Source organism: Salvia hispanica, chromosome 4 (genome assembly GCF_023119035.1).
Source record: "Salvia hispanica cultivar TCC Black 2014 chromosome 4, UniMelb_Shisp_WGS_1.0, whole genome shotgun sequence".
NCBI classification, from domain to species: Eukaryota; Viridiplantae; Streptophyta; class Magnoliopsida; order Lamiales; family Lamiaceae; genus Salvia; species Salvia hispanica.
In genome coordinates, this window is record NC_062968.1 from 39,718,546 (window position 1) to 39,739,242 (window position 20,697).

Below are 20,697 nucleotides of genomic sequence, written 5' to 3' on the forward strand. Positions count from 1 at the left end.
AGATAGATTATTGTATAATAATTAGTCATAACCAAACATCACCTAAATGTATATTTATTTGTTTGTGTATCAACCTCAGCAGCGGTGATTAATGTCGAAAGAGAACCTTAGATAGATTATTGTATAATAACTAGTCATAACAACCAAACATCACCTAAATGTATATTTATTTGTTTGTATGTGAACCTCAGCAGTGGTGATTAATGTCGAAAGAGACTGACTTAGAAAAAAACACCAAAACATCAGATCAACAATTACTCTATAATTAGTCAGGAACCATTTCAACTATACAAATTGAACAAAGTTGCTGCAGTTTGTTAATGAGTACTGATGAAAAGAAGAGTAAATGGAAGGGGGTCGAAATGATAAGAAAAGAAAAGGCACACTAAAGAAATACAGAAGGGCAAATGAAGATAAAAGTAATAAAAAAAAAACAATGGACATATTTACACCTTTCTTGACCTAAAAACAAAGATTATTTGCCAAAGCCTCCATAGAATCAGTCAATCCTTTCTTCCTTTTCCAAGAGTTGATCCAAATGAGTGGAGGCTCAATTAATATATGTATATTATACACCATCAACAGCGAGCCGAGCGATGCACTTTCATACAAAGAGACTGATGTTTCTCTGATTGATCAGAGTCAAATGCCGGCATGTAATGTAGTTGTTGCCAGGAGATTGAATGAACTCATCTTGGAGGGGAAATCTCTTCAGCATATATGGAAACACAAGAATCAGCAGCACCAGCAGCAAGTAATACTTGATAGGGATGGAAGGTCAGGCAGCTAACCGATCCTATCTTTTGGGCCATGAAAGTGGGATAGTACCGAATAGTGCCTAATGGATCGCCCTCCAGATTGAAGACCTTGATGAGTTGCTTGGCCGAGCCACTTGCAATGAGAGGGGCGTGCCTGTGGACGGCTAAAGCTGTAAGTGACCCCCTATGGGCATCGATTGTAAGGTACGTGTTTTTAGCACTTCTCATATCTAGGAACTGGATGTTTCCTGCTTGTGATGCACTCACAATCTGAAAAAAAAAAGGAAACAAACAGTGATGATGGACTCCTTCCAGATTTATAGCATGTATACACAAACTATACAGTTGTATATTAATTTCCTCTTCGTCACTGTATCAGTGGGTTGGTTCATCGGGGGAAGAAAACAGTCACCTTTGCTGGTTCAAGACCAGGTTGGAAGCCAATACCAACAACTCTTTCAACTCGTTGAGTGTGAGGCCGGGTTTCAGTAACAAGCCTAACCAATTTAGGCAAAAGAAAATGAGTTACATGCCAATGATCAGGGCCTATAGCTTGAGAAAGAAATAACAAAAGATGTAGGGAGCCTTTGTATGTTAATCAAACATATGAAAGATATCTTACATCTCGGGAGTACGAATATCATATAATCTGACGTAACCATCCACAAAACCAGCAGCAAATTGACCTCCATGAACTTGAGAAACAGCCTGCACGTTTGAAGAAATTTGGTTAATCTACAAGCTCTTAGTGCAAATTCATTAATTAAAAAAATGCAACGAACATGGGATAAGGCTCTGTTGATTGAGCGAAAAGGTCATGTGTAAAACACATAGAGAGTCAACAACTACTCAAAGTAAATGACTAACAAATTCTGGCATTTCAACCCACCAGTGCTGAGATGCTCGACTCTTGTGGCAAGGAAATGGTATTGACAAGCTGCTCTTTGTCCAGATCCCAAGCCATGATAGATGAAATATCACCAGAAGAAAACTGGATACACACAATAAAGGATTTCATTGACATAAAAATGTGTATCTTGACTTTTAAAAAAGTAAAATACAAGCACACATAGCAAAGCAGTTCAATGACATACAAGATATCCTGACTGCTGTTGCCAATCCACAACAGCGTTCACACCATGGGCACCAGGTTTGTGACCCTGAATCGAAGCGAAAGCAGTAACTAACTTTTGTTGTCCTTTTGATGAGTAATCTTTCCAAATCCGTATATTCCCATCATCTATTTTAACATAAGAGGAGTAGAATTCAGCATTTACTAAAACAGAAAATCTGTAAATCTAGGCCTCTACTTGAGGTAAGAGAATTACTTGATGCAACTAGAAGCATGTTCTCGTCAAATTCATTTACAAGACACAACTTGGAAACTCCTTTGTCCGGGTAATCATGGTTACTGAAACTGTTGAGCAGGGTTGCTTCCTCATAATTCCATACCCTAATGGATTGCATATAAAGGAATTAGCTAATTATAAGAACGATAATAAATCACATTGCACCATAGGGATACTTTATTTCAACAACATTTTCCCACCTAATCCTTTCATTTTCATCTGAAGCAATCACAACAGGTGAGAATGGTTGCAGCAAAGCAGTTTTGGTGCCTGTCTCGAACTTGGTATCCCAACTGGCAATTTGATTATGCAGTTTACTCACAGCTGCCAAGAAATACAGCATTTAGAGAGCAATTACATACAGAATCAGGAGGCTAGACTGTTGTTAAGGGCTTACATGAGTGTTTGCATTTTACTATATGATCGAGTGCCAATTTCTCACTTTCTTCTCTTCTAGCAATCAGATCTTCACTATCATCCGTTGCAGTAAGAAGCGGCTTTGAAAAGTGACCGCAGCTCCAATTATAGATCATTGATTGAGGAAGTAAACTACGTTCTGAAGCACCAGATGGTCCCGCTGATGCTAAAAGTGGATCTGCCAGCCCTGAATCTGGAGAATTGATCAGATGTGGTCTAAATTCCAAGGAGCAAACTCTCCGCATTTTAGTCAAGTAGCTTGGTCTAGGAGGACTAACAGGAGGAGTTCTAAAAGTCAGCGGCAAATGAGCTCCTACAGGAAAAAAATTACAACAATGAATATAAAGTGACCAAATAAACAGAGAAAAAACATGAAATTTCAGAAAACAAACATGTAGCACTGTTCATCTTCTTTTTTTAACAAAAACAAGGTACAAGCTGCTGCTCTAGAAAGAGTTAACCAATAAATACAGACTTACCTCCATTCAATTCAAACCAAGATGACGAACGAGCTAGTCCAGCCAGGCTGGAGCTTGCTGCTGATTCACCTAGACGAGCACTTGCACCAGCAGGCTTGACAGATTTAGCAACAACTTGTTCAATACCAATAACAGATAATACACGCCTTCCAAGGGATGCAACACGTGGAGATGGATCCTTCGCCAGATTGCACATAGCTAATACACATTGTGAATACAGTGCATTATCAAGTGGTTTTCTCCTTGAATGATGAAGAACCCCATTGCTGCCAGAGTCATTTGGTGCTCCAGAATCAGAATGCAGGGATGAATCATCGGAAAGGGGAGACCCATGCATTATCCCAGAGGTAGCAAGAGGGCTACTTGTGGATACTCTCCCATCGCGAATAGCAGGCTGGCTGTCATTTCCAACTCGTAATAATGGCGCGATTGGAGATGGAACTATACTTCCATGAGGCATGTAGTGAGTGGGAGTGGTATAGCCACTACTAGAACCCTTGACTGCGAAAGATGGCAAGGAAGTGAGTACAGAACCAGACTGGGGTTTCCAATATGCAGCAGCAACTGACTTCAGGTGTTTGTTGTGGCCAAAGGCAAAACGTGAAAGAGCTGCAAACAGGTATGGCGATAATAACTTAATAGAGGAAATGGGTAGATATAAGCATTAAACAACAATAAGCATAGATGGCAAGAGCTATAGATGTAGTACATACCCACAGCAACTTCAGCTCGCACCAATGGGCTTCCATCAGAAACAACATTCAAAAGGTTTTTTATAATACTGGCTTCAGCCTTAACTTTATCATCATCATCACAATCTTCATCTCCATGACCATCTCTTGACGTGTCAAATCCTATATCTAGGGCAGTGCCTAGAGCAAAAACAGCTGCCGCACGGACCTTTACAGAAGTTCATTAAAAATTACGTAATGTATATCAACTGTAAGTACAGAGATTAAGGAAAATAATCACAAAATTTGCACATGCTGTCTGTTTATTGATTACTACTCCCTCCGTTTTGCAGTAGTGAGGCGTTTCTTTTCGGCACGCGATTTAAGAAAAAATGTGTTGAGTGAGTTAAGTAAAGGAAGAATGAAGTAGGAAATGAAAAAGGTAGAGAGATGAAGAGAGAATAAAGTAAGAGAGAAGAAGTGTTGACTTTTACAAAAAAAGGGAAATGACTCCACTACTAAGGAACATACCAAAATGGAAAAATGACTCCACTACTTGGATTGGAGGGAGCATTAGATTTCAACCAGAAACTAATAACAGATAAAACTCATAAAAAAAGTAAGACCTCTGGTTGGGGCTCGGAAAGTAGAGGAGCAAGAGTAGCAGACGCATCAGCCTGCAGGCCTAACAGTTGAGCCTCTGAAAAGTCCTCCCATAGTTTCCCAAGGCACAAGCATATCCACTGAAGGAACAAAGGTTCAGTTTGTGCCTCGTTAGGAGATGAGCATTGGAGGTGCTTGAGGCAAACATGTATAAGACCAGCTTCAATGCAGGTCTCCTGACCCCGTCTATGACCATCTACAATGACGGCCAACACAAATGCAGCCATCGCACGTTGCTCAGGATAGGCTTCAACACTATCAAGAAACCTAATGAAGTATGCATGCCCTCCATCCTTCACAAGATCGACCTGACAAGACTGCAAGAACACGCATGTCAAGGTTTTGCTTGCTAGTATATGTAGTCATTTCACTTGATCTAACCAAAGCAATACAAAAAGACAATGTCTCCCACAAAATGACACTTTCTGGAAACTGATGAGAGCTTATGTTGAATAATTCAAAATAGGAAATTATAGAGAAATATTCAATATTCACCTTATCCAGCGCTAGGATCTTTGTCCAGATGAACACAAGAATTTGTCGCAGCTCTGGAGTGGTAGTTTGTAAGAGCTTCAGGACATAAGGAAATATTCCAACAGATAAGGCCTGCAATGGGAACAAGTACAACAGTGCAAAAATATGTCAAGACACAGTCCAATATCAACTCATTAACAAGTTAACAAACAACAGATCCATAAAAGGTACCAGTTCCACGGCCCAAGGTCCCATATCCAGAAATCTACCAAGGAGCACCAGAGCCCGAAATCTATGGCATTGACTGAGTAAGACCTGAGTGACAAATAGAAATAAGAGGGGTGCGTTAAGTAGCAGGAAATATCTAGGAGACGACATTAACCTATCTAAGAAGCATAGACACATGTTCTCCTTCAACAGAAAATAGATGTTGAGAAATTTTAAATGTTTTGTAATCACCTTCAAAAATAAAACTAGCTAAAATAATAGAGAGGAAGTTCCCAGAAAAATATATACTAAAGTGAGTCAGACCTGAAGAACAATGGGTAACTGCTCCGGAGGCTTTTTATGTTCTGATCCATGATCAAGCCACACTTCAAAAGCCGTTAGCTGCTCAGTGAAAAATGGGCTCGGCTGGTAATGAAAACAAAAATGAGCAAATCAGGTTGTATTTCAATTAACTAAAAACATAAAACGGTCAGATGTGCTTGTATGCTGGTTTTCTAAAATCCATCCTATACAGTTGGTTTTCTAATATCCACCCTATACAAAAAATATGTTGCTGAGGAAAATGTGGGAAAAAGTTTGCAGTAGATACCTGGAACTCTACATTTGGGTCCTCGACTAAACTTGGAAGCTGAGAAAGACAGATTTCAGCAGCCATGTCCCATGCATCCCTGTGGAGAACAAGAATAAAATAAACATACAGATCAATATCATTACATGATAAAGTAAAGTGTATGTATGGAAGATAATAAACTAGAGTTACCACATATGATGCTGATGAGTAGGTGGCAACATTGGATATGAAATTGGTGAACAATTTGCAGATCGCATTATCCTTTCAGCCAGCAAAAAGTTTCTAAACAAGCTGGCAACCAAAAGATCTTGCCTGAACAACCGCTGGAACAAGTCTGAAATTCAAGTCCACAATTCCAAAATTACCATTACCATGCTTTCCAAATTAGAGTATGCAATGATCACATGAAATTCTCTCTATTTTATTACCATGTGGAAGTACATTCCAGGCGATAGTGTCAGTTACAGCTGTGAATATCCAGTTCAATTCCCCAAGAAGGGTTTTCCTGTCTGTTTGGCGTCCAGGAATTCTATCTATCAGAGAATAATCAAAGGACTCGTGTAGCAGCGACCGAGTGCAAAACCTGAAGAATTGTTGCACAAAAATGTCCAAACTCTTTAAAATATAACTACAAAAAAAATAATAATAACCAGAAAGTTATAATATAAGCAAAAGAGGCCTTCTTAAGCAATCATGTTTTCTCTGATTGAAGCAATCACAAATGCACTGAATACAGGAGAAATCTGGGTGTATGTGGGAAAAATACGAATATGTATGACTATAAAATTCATAACTTTGCAAAGAATCAGTTTTCAAGGACCAAGAATGATCTTTTCTTCAAAATTTAGGTGAGATTATCAGATGGTGCATTATCATACATGCCAGACACCCTTGGGGCATTACAGAAACAGAATGACAAGAATTCATGAAACCTAGATCATCTTTTCACCATCTACAAATCACAGGTAGATTCCACCACGATACGATCAATAGAATTTCAAATGTCAATTAAGACCTGATAAAATACTTTAATGAGAAACAGAATTGACAGTTAAGTTGTAGAGACAGTTGATCACCATCTTAAAGCCATTTTAATAGGCGTCGTGAGGCAAGAAGTAAATACATCAGCAGGAAACTCAGCACTTTGTGGAAGTGTCTCATGAGCTTCACAGGCAGCAAGTAAAATGCAATCCCTCGTCGGAGCTCCGGAAGAAGAACTAGAATAATCTTGGAGCTGTTGTAAATTGAGTTGCATGTTAAATAATTACTATGTAGAACAAAATAAATGATACTAATAACAGAAGGAAAACTACCTGAATGAAGGCACTGATAATGAGCCCAGCAGCAGAGCAGTCAAACACATATATAGAAGGTGTCTTCAGCCAGGAATCCAAATCACTTATTGGCAAAGGGATGTACTGTGTATAACTCTATAAAAAAAATTATATGAGAAAATGAGAACAGGAGAAAAGAGGAATAGGAAAGGGGGTGTCAACGATGGGATAAGTAGAAAATACACTCAAAATAGGACCTTATTAAACAGCCAAATTTCACCATTCGGAGTTGGCTTAGGCACTCCATGTCCATTGTAGTGGAACAGAACTCTTTCAGATTTTGCATATTTGCGGCATGTTGTGCACAGTTTCTTTACTTCATCAACAGTGGGGTCCAATGAATACTTGTAACGAGCCTATCCATATGTGCGATGAAATTTTCAGTTTAGCATGGATAAACAGAATAACTCCTTTTAAAATGCAGTTATCCATTAGTAAGTTCATGAAGGAATCATGATCATATGAAATGGTACATATGGCTTCATACCTTGGGTTGCCACCTTTCATATTGTTGATTCAAGGTTCTTCCAATTGATTCAAGAGCTTTGTGTGGTGCCATTGAAAATGGATCTGCAAAGATTGAGAGGCACATGAACAAACATATACTTTATTATCATTCATCAAATTACTAATCCGTTTCTTACTTAAATACAAAAGCTTATGAGAAAAAATGAACAATGCTAAATCTCAGACAGTCCACCACCAGCTGTTCAATAATATGCAATATCACCCAGGCACTGAGACTAACCCACATATATGATAGCTCAGTGCTTTTCAATCCTTATTTTCATTTTACAGGAATGTTATTGCCTGAACTTTATGGAGTAAAAAGTCCCACCACTAACTCTTTCATCCATTTTCTCTCATAGCAAGCCCCCACCCCCACTCGAGAAAGACAAACTGCGCATGAGACTCTCAACTACTCTTGAACCGTTTGTAATTCTCAACTCACTTCAGTGGCAAAACCAACTAACACAATATATTTCAAGGCAGTATCATCAGTAATAAACACCACTGTTAATGAATATGCCAACAGGTCCTTATATGAACAAGATTCTATGCACAAAGTAACATCCTATAAATATTGTGTGCAAGCAGTTAAATGATGAGGAAAAAATGTGTCATAAAAATGAAAAAACAGTGTCAATGTGCACAGGTTAGCCTGATCAGAATGACAGACAAGGAGTGATATTTGTATAAGACCTTTTTGTTCAAAGATCAACAAATCTCACTTCGAATAAGTAACAAGTAGATGGCATACCATTAAGAAAAAAAGCAAACAAATAAATCATAGTCTCTTACATAAAGCTAACCGAAAATCAGAAGAAAAAAGCAGAACAAGTTTATACCAATCCAACATTCCATCCGTGCACAAGGAGATATCTTTATAACATCAGGTGGATCAACGCTGATATTTAAACACAAAACTAAGGCAACACATCCTGTCTTCATCTGCAACGAATGTGAAGTTAACACAGTAAGATGAAGTGTGTTTGGTTAATAATTTTACAAGACTAATATTGTGACATGAAACGTAACAGATGAATCTAAATACGAAAGCATAAAAGTTATATAATTTCAAGAAACCATGAGACACAGACCCACTGACTGTCTGAAGAAGGCCTGAAGCATTATTTACAGTTTAGACTGGCTTTTAAATAACAAACAGGTTATGAAACATTTCCGGCAGAAAACAAGAACAATCATTTGACTTAAATCAAAATAAAAAAACTCTCATGTCCAAGCCCTTAGAAAGAAATTCATTTCAGTTCAGCAAATAACTTTTAAAGAATAAATTATGGGGAATGTTAAACTATCAGGGTTGCAACATGGCAGATGGATATATAAAAGAAAGAAAGGCATGGAGGACCATAGAATTTAGGAAAAAAGAGACGGTAGAGAGGATACTTTCTATTGCAATCATGATTGCATTAACCAAACTTCGAACAAGAAATGCTGATGACAACATATACACTCTTTCCATCATCTCATATAAATCACGAATCAAGATAGCAACAAAATGAGGCCGCTATACCTAAGTTAATAATTCTTTCGTAATGCATCGGGTGCAACAAGCTTGAAAAGGTAATATTAGTTAAATATGACTATGTTACAAAATAAATGAAAAGGAAGCAAAAGAACAAAAAAAACTTTATAAAATAATGGCATAGTCATTTGGAGCACCGTATTTTGTTTTTTGTGTCAAAAAATAAATTAAACAAACAAGAACTTGTTAAACAGAAGGATTTTGATAATAATATGGCCGACGATCATCTACCATCATGCTCGCTACAAGAACAAAACAAAAATCACAGAGAAAACGGCTTGAAGCACACTGACAAGCAACAGTCTACACAACAATCACCACCAATCATCTCGTTCCACGACATTGTTCATAAATTTAACAAGTTATAATTATGACATCATACCCGCATAACGCCAATATTACTACAATAACAGCATATTCAATGCCCCGAGCTCGGGAACTGATAGCAAAAAAATTAGCAATGTGGACAGCAAGAAACCATTAAAAATTAAATTTCTGAATAACCATATATAATTCATACACAACACAAATAATTCGACAACTTACTCGATCCCGGGGCCGCCATTTAGAGACTAAACCGCTATCCGACGGCCCTGCAGGCACGCAGTCCTCAAATCCTTCGTGCCGAAGCTCGCACAACACTATAGTCTGCGGCAAGTAAGCCATGCTCGTCGTGGTGGTCATTTCCACATAGCTGCTGCTCGCGGTCTCCGCTAAATCACGGGCATTGGCATCATTAGTATCGACAATGCTACTGCTACTATATCCATTCCTTTCGCCATCCTCCTCGACATGATTCCCATTCTCAGCGAACTCCTCCAAGTGATTCGAAACCGCCGTGGTAGACTGTGAAAACCGCGATGCCGCCATCAAATCCCCCAATGCCATAAAATAAAGTGCCCTAATTTCCAAATTATTCGTCAGCCCTGCCCTAGTCGAACTGATTTCGGAGGGAAACTCATAACAGGAACCCCAATTAAACCGATTGGTGGGGAAACGTAATGATTTTAGGCAATCTTCAGTGAAGGGGAGTAGTGAAGATGTGGAGGGCGGGATTTAGGTTAAGAAGCGGGCTCCGATTAGTCGACGAAGCCGGTGAAGGAGCGGCGCAGAGAGATAGGGGAGAGAATCCAGCTCTGTAAAACCCTAGGCGGCGCAGTCGCGAGTGACGGCGGTGGAAGAGTCGATGGAGGCGTAGATACACATATATGTATATACAGAGAGAGAAGAGAGAAGGGAAATGTAAAGTGTAAATTTGGGGTTTTCAAAATGCCATTTTGGAGATTATAGTAATAATAATAAGGAATATTGGAGATGTTACTGAAATAAATTCGCAGTTGCTTTGGAAATTCCTTTTTATTTGGACATTTGTTTTCTAAAAGGAAAAACTATTCATGTTTGTTTATTTATTTTATTGCTCACCATTTTTAGGCATTAAGCGAATTTAAGCACGTTTTCAATTATATTTTATAACATAAGGGTCGTTTGACCAATGAAAAGCGGATATGGGAAGATCGAATCCCACCAATCTTTATTTGCGGTGTTATGATCATTTTTAAATTTATTAAATATAGTGGTTAATATTTTCGGATTCTAGACTTTAGTAGGTTTATTTGTTTGGATTCTAGACTTTATAAATCGATTAATTTTTATTATAAAAGTGAAGACGATGTTGTTAAATTTGACATTCAAAACGATTTCGACTCATTTTTATTAACAAATTTATTAATTAAACCATACTAAAATCCATTTTTATCTTAAACACATAAATTATGATTTTTTTTCAAAATATTACGTTTGCTAAATTCGAGTTCCTAACATTACTAATGTATTCATTTATTGTCTAAAAGTACGGAGTCTTTAAATTTTACTCCCTCCGTCCCTTCGTAGCTGAGTCGTATTCATTTTTTGGTTGTTCCACCGAAGCTGAGTCATTTCTTATTTTGGCAAAAAGCACAAACTTTTCTTCTCTCTCTTACTTTATTCTTTCTTCATCTCTTTACATTTTCCTTTCCTACTTTATTCTTTCTACTAAAAAGAAATGTTTCTACTACAAAGGGACGAAGGGAGTAATAGTTTTATGGTTTCATTTGCTCGTGTGAATCTTGATGAATCTAACTCAGATATGGACAGCGAAGGACGGTAAAATCTTAGGGTTTTCAAGTCTATCATCCACTCTTCAAAATCCCTCTTGCCCGTGACTTTTCTCCTCAAACTCCATACCATTGGTAATTAAACACTTCATATTAAAAAATTTTAAAAAATATTTAATTGAGCACTATTAATCAATACTTCGAACATTACTGATTAATTTTTGAAATTTTGTTTTATATGAAAATCGAAATAATTTTCTGAATTTCCAAATTTAAAAAATTAGATTTTGAGCCTCGTATGTATCTCTAACCTTCAAGCGTACCAACACTGTCGTCAATATATCCGAATCTCGGACCATCACCTCTATCTTGCTCTCCTTGACCTAGAAGATTGATTGTCAGCATATTCACCAATTAGAGGTTGTTGTTGTGGTAAATTTTGAGAGAATAAACGTAATTGCATGTGCAAATTAGCGGTAGCTTCACTTTTGTTGCTTGACATGCAATTTCATTGCCAAACATGGAAGTATTTTAAAGATTGGATGATGGGCTTTATAACCCATATGATTCCACCACCATTCATCATTTATATCAGTTAAGATCTGGGTTGAAATCAACATGATTCACATTTCGAATGAAACATTAACACCGACAAGATTTAATAGCTCCGATAATTAAAATGGACCAATTCATGATGTTTGCCTAAAGCTATCAAAACATAATGTTCTTGGCCAAAATCATAAAATTATCATATGCTTAGGACCAAAAATAGACTTTAATCTATTGTTTAAGTTACTAATTGGGTCAAAATTGCATTAACCATGAAAATTAATGAGCGTCTATTTTTTTTAAAAAAAATAGATCATTTCTTGAATGTTTAAAATCTGAGCTATCAAACGTAATATTATGAACCAAAATCATTGACTGATGACAAACTCATGTTTTCATCGGTTTAATTGGTCTGTTGAGGTGCTTAATGTCGAGTTTATTGCTTGAATTGTTTATTTCCAGCCAATTATTCCATTACTTGGAGTTTTATGGTTTGTTGAGTGTTTCAGGCAAAATAGGCGGAAAGAAGGTGAAAATCCAGTTTCGAAGGTTGATAGGGCAGCGGAGCCTCTAAAAGCACCACTCGGCCGGGTGGATTTATAGCTCAAAAACTACACCCGGCCGGGTAGAACCGTGCAGCGGTTGGAGCGTCAGTGAGGTGCCAAAAAGTAACACCCGGCCGGGTGGATTTATAGCTCAAAAACTCCACCCGGCCGGGTAGGACCTTGCGTCAGAGAGTTGCCAAAAACAGTCACCCGGCCGGTTAAATTTCCTTTGCAGAAATTACACCCGGCCGGGTCCGTAAACGCAGCAAGCGTTTCTGCAGTTATGATTTTTAAAAAGAAACAAAAAGAAGAGGGGATCTAGGTTTTTTTGGGGATTCAACATTCCACCGCCTACCACACATTCCAGACTTCCCCAAGAACACTTTGAAGAGAGATTTGAAGATTGAAGACTACAAATCGAGAGATTGGAATCTCTAATCCATAGAATCGTTCCACAGGAGTATTTATTTGCTTTCTTTGATGTATTTGATTGAATCCATTGTTTTGGTTTTCATGAAGAATATGAGTAGCTAATTTTATTGTGGAGTTTTGGTGAAGACTACAATGGATGTTTGTGATTAATTCAAAGGACTTCTTTTGATTGATTAGCTCTTGTGATTCATTTGTTCATTCTTGTGTCTTTTCAATTCAATTGCTTAGCTACCAATTGAGTTTATTTACCTTTATAGTTGTAATCGAGAGATACCTATATAGGTTTGATAAAAGAGTGAGCATCATTTTGATAATCTACACTCGAGAGAGGGGAACCTTAGTGAGGGCTTGGGTCTTTTGTTCTATGGAGTTAATCTAAACATATTAGAAGGAGACTTCAATATTAAGAGTTAATCAACGGGGTGAGTACACTCGCGAAGGGGGCTCAACCTAGACTAGCGACTTTCCTAGTAATCCTAGAGACATAAAATGGGTAATCGAAGTTGTTGAATCAATCACAATACAATTCCATTGTAGTTCGATCCGAAACTCTACTCTCCTCTTTGTGGTACCTTTTCACTTGTGTTTATTTCCTCTTGTTACTTTTAATTTCTTTTCATTGTTATATGCTTATAGTAGTGTTAGAACAAAACCTTTTCTCTTGGATTGTCTAGATAGTAATTGAAATTTGTTCGTGGTACTTGAGTTGATACAATCTTGTCTCTGTGGGATACGATACTCTTGCTTGCTAATTGTTACACTAGCCCCATACACTTGTGGGTATTATTTGTGTTAAAATAAGTTGAGTCAACTGATCATACGTATATGACCAAAATAGACATTATTTACTTTTTATATATATAATATGAATACAATTATTCTTACACAATTATTATATAATGCATTTTATCAGTCTTTGTGTTTATTTTTTATAAAAAATTTTATGGTAAGTTTTGATTAAGGATGTTAATTGGCTCATTCCACCATATTTTTAGTTGACCATACTCAGGTTGCAGGCTACTTAGGTTAGAAATTTTCAGTCATAATCATAAATGTTCGGGTTTCGGACTAGCCCAAAATGCTAAACCTTAATACTCTCCCCGACCCATAAAAATATGGGCAATGGGTATGGTACGAGAATTAAGACAAAATTGATAAAGTAAGAGAGATGAGGAGAATGGTATAGTAAAGTAAGAGAGAGGAGGAGAACGGTAATTAAAATGGTGTTACTGGATAGTGGGACCTACATTATTAAATTGATACTCCCTCCGTCTCATAGTAGATGTCACATTTGGGAGATGGCACGAGATTTTAGAAGATGTTATTTTGTGTGTTAAGTGGTGAGAGAAAATATAATTTTATAGTTGATGTGAGAAGGAACTTTTTTCTAAAAGAGGAAATGTGACATCTTTTGTGGGACAAACTAAAAAGGAAAGTGACATCTACTATGAGACGAAGGGAGTATATAACTTTTCAAAAGTGGAATGCACATATTTTTGTGGGACGGACGAAAATGGAAAGTGCACATATTTTTATGGGACGGGGGGAGTATTAAAATAAATTTGAGCATTTTTTTTATTACTAGAGATCTTATATTTATCATATACTTCTTCCACCCACTTAATATGACTTGTTTTATTTTTTAGGACATCCTATTTAAAGTGACAAGTTTCCTAAGATGTAAATATCACTCAGTTTAATTTATTCTCACTTCACTTCACAAACAACACTGCATAAAATCATGTACTAAAAAAGAACCATTGAGTTGAAAGGTTTGATTGAAGCATGTCTCGTTTGCACACCTCTTTTTTGCCTAATAAAGATATTTATAAGTTCCCACTCTTTGCAAGATACTACTAACGAGTATACGGTAAGTTGGGGTGTCGAACCCATAGAGAGCAGTAATTTAGATGTGGGGAATTTCACACACGAGAGAGGGGTTGGCCATGCAGCCACGCTTTTCTTTGGAGTGGTGAAACTTGACTGCTTGCATGAAAGTAAACTAACCTACGTGAGAACTTTAACTACTGAAGATATTGTGTGCAGCTCTGAACTTGGGTAAGTAAGATAAATCGAGCAAACAACTGAAATAAGTAAGCATATTTATCTTGATATGAAACGGACGACAGTAAACTTAATTACCTAGGCAGGAAAATAAGTTATACTACTTGGGTAATTAAAAATGAATGGACAAGTGGTACAGTGAGCGGCAGTTACCGAAAAAAATAGCAATAAACATCACACGCTAGACCGACATTGGGAAAAACAAAAGTCAACCTAACTCATGTATTCCTAGGATGGAAAGTTACCTTGAAAGGTAGAGACTGTATCTTTCATGTTCAGAAGAGGAAATTAAAGAACAAAAGAGGAAATAAACTATCTAATCAGAGCTGCAAGGGGCGACATAAGGCTCGATGCCTTAAATTAAGGAAACTAAAGTAATCGTTGTACTTTAAAGCAGATTTTGTTCTAAACCCTACAATAACACTTTGGAGTTGCGCATGCACCAAATATGAGATTAAAGATGACATTTTAACTAAAAACAAGCACAAAACCAGAGAGTCCTACGTCCATTAAGCTGTTAATGCTTGAAGGAATGAAGCAGATGATTAGAAAACTAAGATCCATCACTTGTCCAAGTGCCTTCATATGAGTAAATTATTGAACTAACATGCTTTAAACCTTGAATCTAACAGCTAAACAATTAACATACAAGAATTAACACAAAACACCAAGAATATGTAAGCTATTCAACAATAAATAAATAGCAACCACGTGAACACATGTACGACTACCAACTCAGACATAGATTGGAAACTTAAAATACTCCAGACAACATTCTTGACTACAATCATGCAAGAACCATAAATAATAAAGCATGAAGGAATGAATGATCGTAACAACAATGAAATGAAACCTTAGCGCTAGTAAGAAGTTATAAAGGCGCATGAGCTAGAAATAAGAATGGAAACTGAAATCAGTAACTAGTTGAGTTTTCAACAGGTAGTAGTTTCACCTACAAAGCTAAGCTAAGGAAATATGCAGTAAATTATACTCCTTCGAAGAGCAAGAGATAAACTGAAGTGTAACTATAAACTAAAATAAAGAATTATTGTTTGTTTGATACAATTTTATACATTTATACTTCCACATGTACTAGCTTCGCGCATACACTTCACACGTGAGTAAGCAGCATGGTCTTCGAGAAGCACGTTTCTCCATGTTGTCCATAGCTGAAACCCATTTTCTAGGTTTTGCGCATGTTTGCAGGAACTTCGTGGCCTGAGCACCTAGAACCTGTTGGTCATCCTCGTCATTAGCTAGCGGAACCTTTCTCTACATCTTCTATACTTCGCGCGCTAAAACTTGTGCTTGATTCCACCCCCAAAACACACCTTTAACCACATCTACACATGCAAATATACACATTATAGCGCAAAAGTGACAAAAAAACAAATGACACAAATCAACATATCAAACCTCCTGACACTTGGATCATACTTATCCCCAAGTATTAGTTTTTTAAAGATGGGTCGATTTTTGTCACAACTTCCCCCAAAATACTAGCACATAAAACAAAACAAGACACAACAAAAGAAAATATAAGCAGACAAAAGAGACAAAAATATTTGGTAAGAATTGACAATGCCCCAATCATCTTCCTAGTAATTTGATACTCCTTCTCGGAAAGATTGTACACCACTTATAAAATTCTACACCAATCTTATAAATTAGTCTAAACTCATAAACCAGCAATTAAGTAAGAATATGGCTCCCACTAGGGTGGGTCACCATATTATTAGAAATCGCGTCTCATTTAAACCATTTTTGTATAGAGAAGTCTAATTATATGAACCTTGCAATTTTGTATGAATATGACTCCAACTGGAGTGGGTCGCAGTATAATTAGAAATTTGTTCATGTAAACCAATTTTATGGATAACATATATGATGTTAGGTCATAGTTATTACTTAGTTATTTCATAACTTGGATTATTATTTAATTAATGTAATACTAAGTAGATAATACAAATTTCTATTTATAAATTATAATGCATGATAATTATTCAAGAAAAGTTTAATATATTCTAACTAAATCCACAAGGAAATGATTTACTCCTTAATTATATTCAAGGATTATTTGATTATTTCCATAGTTATTCAAAGAGAAGATTGAGTTTCCTCAACAAGATAAAACATTATGCAAGAAAACATTAAATAATTTTATTTACACCCAAAATAAATGGATATAAAATATAATTATATTCCTCATTGTTAGGATTTGATTTTATGAAACAAAATAATCAACCCCATTTTCTCATAAATTGAATCTAAGATTTTTGGAAACCTTAATCACGTGTATAGAAATTTCTCGAACAAGGCGGCGTGGAATGTCTTGTCCTAGTCGCTGCCGAGCCTCTGCGGTCATCGCATCCTCACGCTCTAGCGCGTATCCACGGCGAGCCGCAGTCTTGCGCGTCACCTCTTGGCGTTGCTCCCATCGTTCGCCTTGTCGTCCCCGCCGCCGTCGCAGTAACTCCCACTACATGAGCGATTGTGCCGCCAGTCATTGACGTGTAGTGGTGGTTACGCAGGTTCACCCGGTGACCACCCTCGCGGTTGCAGCGCTTGAGCGCGACGAGTTAGTATAAATGAAGAACAAAATTTGTGATATTAAATTTGTTTGGTAGAAATTCATATATTAATACGAATTGAAGAACGAATAAACACTAAATTTTTGCAATTCACATAAACACGTGCAAACTATAAATGAACAAAATTTTAAAAGTCGCGTCAGACTTGAAGCTGAGAGTTTTGATCCCAAATTTAAGTTTTTCTAGTTATAACGGATGAACGCTGAGAGTTTTTCATATTTGAGATCTTGGATATGCCATAATGAGTTCATTTATTTATACATATATAAAAGGCGAGTTTTGGCCTTAATTTTAAATTTTATAAGTTTTGGGTATAAATTTAAATATTTGTAAATTTTGGGTGATAATTATAAATATTATAAAATTTTCCCATCAATTTGTTTTTTTAACTGCTCATTATAACTAAAAAAGGATGTAACCGATTGTTGTGGTGGGGGAAATCAATAAAATTTAAATATATATCTTAATTTTGCATCAAATTCATATAGATTATTAATCATGTAAATTGTAACCGTTCCATGGCCATGGAGTATTGTAACCGCATATTAGTATGGGAAAATATTTAGATTTATAAACCAATTAAATTATCTTCATTTGTGAATAATTAAATGTATAATCAATATTGATATAAATAATTGTAAAATCGTGAACCATGAGTCAATGTTATATTACTTTTAAGATTTCATATGACAATTTTTTATTTAATTACTATTACTTTCCTAACAATTAATTTATTTATTGCACCATTTAACGTTTGTGCAGTTACATATGCAGAATTAATAATCCAATTTAAATCCATGTCTATAAATATAGGTCATATGTCTGTTTGTAACTCGATTATTCACCACCTTCTCCTATTGTACCACCAAATTTTCTCCAAAAAAAATTGTTTCTGTATGGTTTTTGCTATAGGGTTCTTACATATAGAGAATTAGTAGATTCAATTATTTGTTTTTTCCTTTTATAGTTACATTTTTTATGTGATTATTATGTTACTAATATTTATTGTCTGTGTTCTTACCAGAGGAAGAAAGTTGACACCATGGAAATGGAATTCAACTTTCTCAATGATCTACGACCTACCATAACTTAACCAGTCAAATTTTGAAATCACGGAAGCATTCACCTTGACGATTTGATTTGAATTTGGTGAGTATTTTTGTGAAATTTCATAATCATGAACTCTTGTGGATTACGAATTTCACCAATATAAACACAAACTTGTGTTTGCATTCACATACAGATGGGGCAAGCTGGCTTGATGGAGAAGATGATGTTGACGCAGGACGACTAATCACTAACGTGCTTGAGACGATGAGCGGAGAAGATGGAGGCTTTTGGAGATAGATGGAAGTCGATGGGTGGTGGCGTAGAGCCGCGTGAGCATAGGCGATTCTGGAATCCATTTTCTATATTTTTCATTTCTTGGTTGAATTCTGATCAATTGTTTTTTATAAATGGAGTTGATTAATGGTCTATTGTTAATCAATTTCAATTAATGAAATTATTGGATATAAATACTATACTTAATTTTCAATATTATTAAAAATAATCTATAAGATAATATGAGAAACTATTTTATTTTTTTGTTTTTTATTGTGATTGTATACAAGTTTATTTTTGAGTAAGCCGTGCAACGCACGGGAGAGATACTAGTTATACTAAAAGGGAAGCCTTAATTAATATGAGATGATTATTTTTTCTTTAGACCTATATACGACATTTATTTGAAGCATAAAAATTCTTCTCCAATTAATTGGATAAAAATTTCATACCATATCAAACAAATAAGACTAATTAGTGAGTAAAGAAAGTAGAGTATATTCCCTTCCATTTGCGATATTAATATCATAATTTTTTAATTGAATATGTTTGCAATTAAAATTTCATTTACAATTTTCCATTTGGGAAAAGTAAATTTACACACCGCACCAAATTATTAGACTTACATTTTATTTCATAAAAAAATAGGGATACAACCTATATTAACTTCTTAAACTCATTTTCTTTAAACTTCGCATTGAATTATAAATTTCTGACAGATAAAGTATTAGTAAATATAAACATTTTTTAATATGTGCAGTAACTATTCATGACTTGTGAAAAATTTACTGCGAAGGGAAGGCTAGGAATCAATTAATTTTGCGGACCTACTTGTGAACTAGTATCAACCCCGTGCGTTGCACGACCTATTAAATTTTAAATTAAAAAGTCAATTAAATAAATGAAATGAGAAAATATAAAATTATACATGGTTTATAGATCCCTAATAAAATTATACAAAATTTATAAAATATATAATATTTATGAAATAAAAATTAAATAGTGACACAACATAAAAGAGTTTATTGACTATGCAATTGTACACATACAGTGATTGACCAGTGTTCAACCTATTATCAATCCAACCTTCCATCGAGGTGAACTCAACTATATAAAATATAATATTTTTCAAATAACAAAAACATTAAAAATCTTTATAGAATATTAAATCTCGAAAGACAACATGAGGAGCATACATCATAGAAAGCTTAATATTCCACTCATACAACAATAATTTGAAAATTTTGATTTTTTTGTTCTAGATGATTTCCCCAACGGTTCTTCATGCCAAAAAAATGCGTCCCAATAGGAACAATAAGAACTTATCCATGAAGCATCACCAATATTCTGATATTCTGCAAAATAATATACAGAAACTATATTGACACAACTTTAGATGAATCAACACTCACCATAAATCAACAATTATCACGTTTAATAATCTTGCTAGGGTCAACAATTGCGCCAATAATATCTAAAAAAAATAGAAGTAGCAACAATGTTAAAAAAACAAATAACAATATTATAGTTGAGAGTAATATTTAAAAATGTCAAATAGTGTCTCCTCAACTACACTATCAATCAGCGTGATATATTCAAATTTCTTAAAACAAAATGACGATCAGCACTCACTGCGAATCGCAATTTTAATCTCAATGAGTCGAAAATTAGATTATATAATAACCTTGTCAGGGTCAATGATAACACCAATGGTATCAAAAAAAATAAAAGCTGAGACAATGTTAATAATAATAATAATAATAATAATAATAATAATAATAATAATAATAATAATAATAATAATAATAAACAATGTGTATAATAGACTCATATAAATGTACTACTATCGATAAAAGTAATAATCATATTGGAAGTAAAAATATCTTTTTGCAGAAAATTCGTAATGCAATGAGAAAAGACAAAGATGAATGAATTTTATCTAACCAATGATACGTATTTATAGGTAAAAAGTATGAAGAAACAATCATAAATTGATGGAATTATAACATTATTGACCGCCTTAAATTTACATTGAAAACTGATTGATTTGTTTAAATGTCATTTTTATTGCCTTTACGTTACTTTCTTTAGTGGGATTAATTGATATTT

At 35.4% G+C, this 20,697-nt stretch overlaps 1 protein-coding gene across 2 annotated transcripts; it reads right to left on the bottom strand.

Moving 5' to 3' along the window:
- Positions 1-242: 242 nt before the first annotated feature.
- LOC125221646 (regulatory-associated protein of TOR 1) lies at positions 243-10,262 on the bottom strand. Of its 2 annotated transcripts, XM_048123829.1 has the most exons (23): positions 9,538-10,262; positions 8,294-8,396; positions 7,432-7,514; positions 7,142-7,300; positions 6,924-7,040; positions 6,687-6,844; positions 6,039-6,193; positions 5,800-5,944; positions 5,629-5,707; positions 5,343-5,444; positions 5,043-5,126; positions 4,833-4,943; positions 4,301-4,654; positions 3,717-3,903; positions 3,004-3,612; positions 2,505-2,837; positions 2,308-2,431; positions 2,087-2,211; positions 1,853-1,998; positions 1,648-1,749; positions 1,381-1,466; positions 1,171-1,255; positions 243-1,028 (listed from the first exon to the last, which is right to left on the bottom strand). In XM_048123829.1, exons 1-23 carry the CDS (start codon positions 9,877-9,879, stop codon positions 690-692), a joined length of 4,128 nt encoding a protein of 1,375 aa, XP_047979786.1. In that variant the 5' UTR covers positions 9,880-10,262; the 3' UTR covers positions 243-689. The 2 variants fall into 2 exon arrangements, with proteins under 2 accessions (XP_047979786.1, XP_047979787.1); XM_048123830.1 differs by lacking the exon at positions 8,294-8,396 and having other exon boundaries at positions 9,538-9,696.
- Between the last annotated feature and the right edge of the window lie 10,435 nt (positions 10,263-20,697).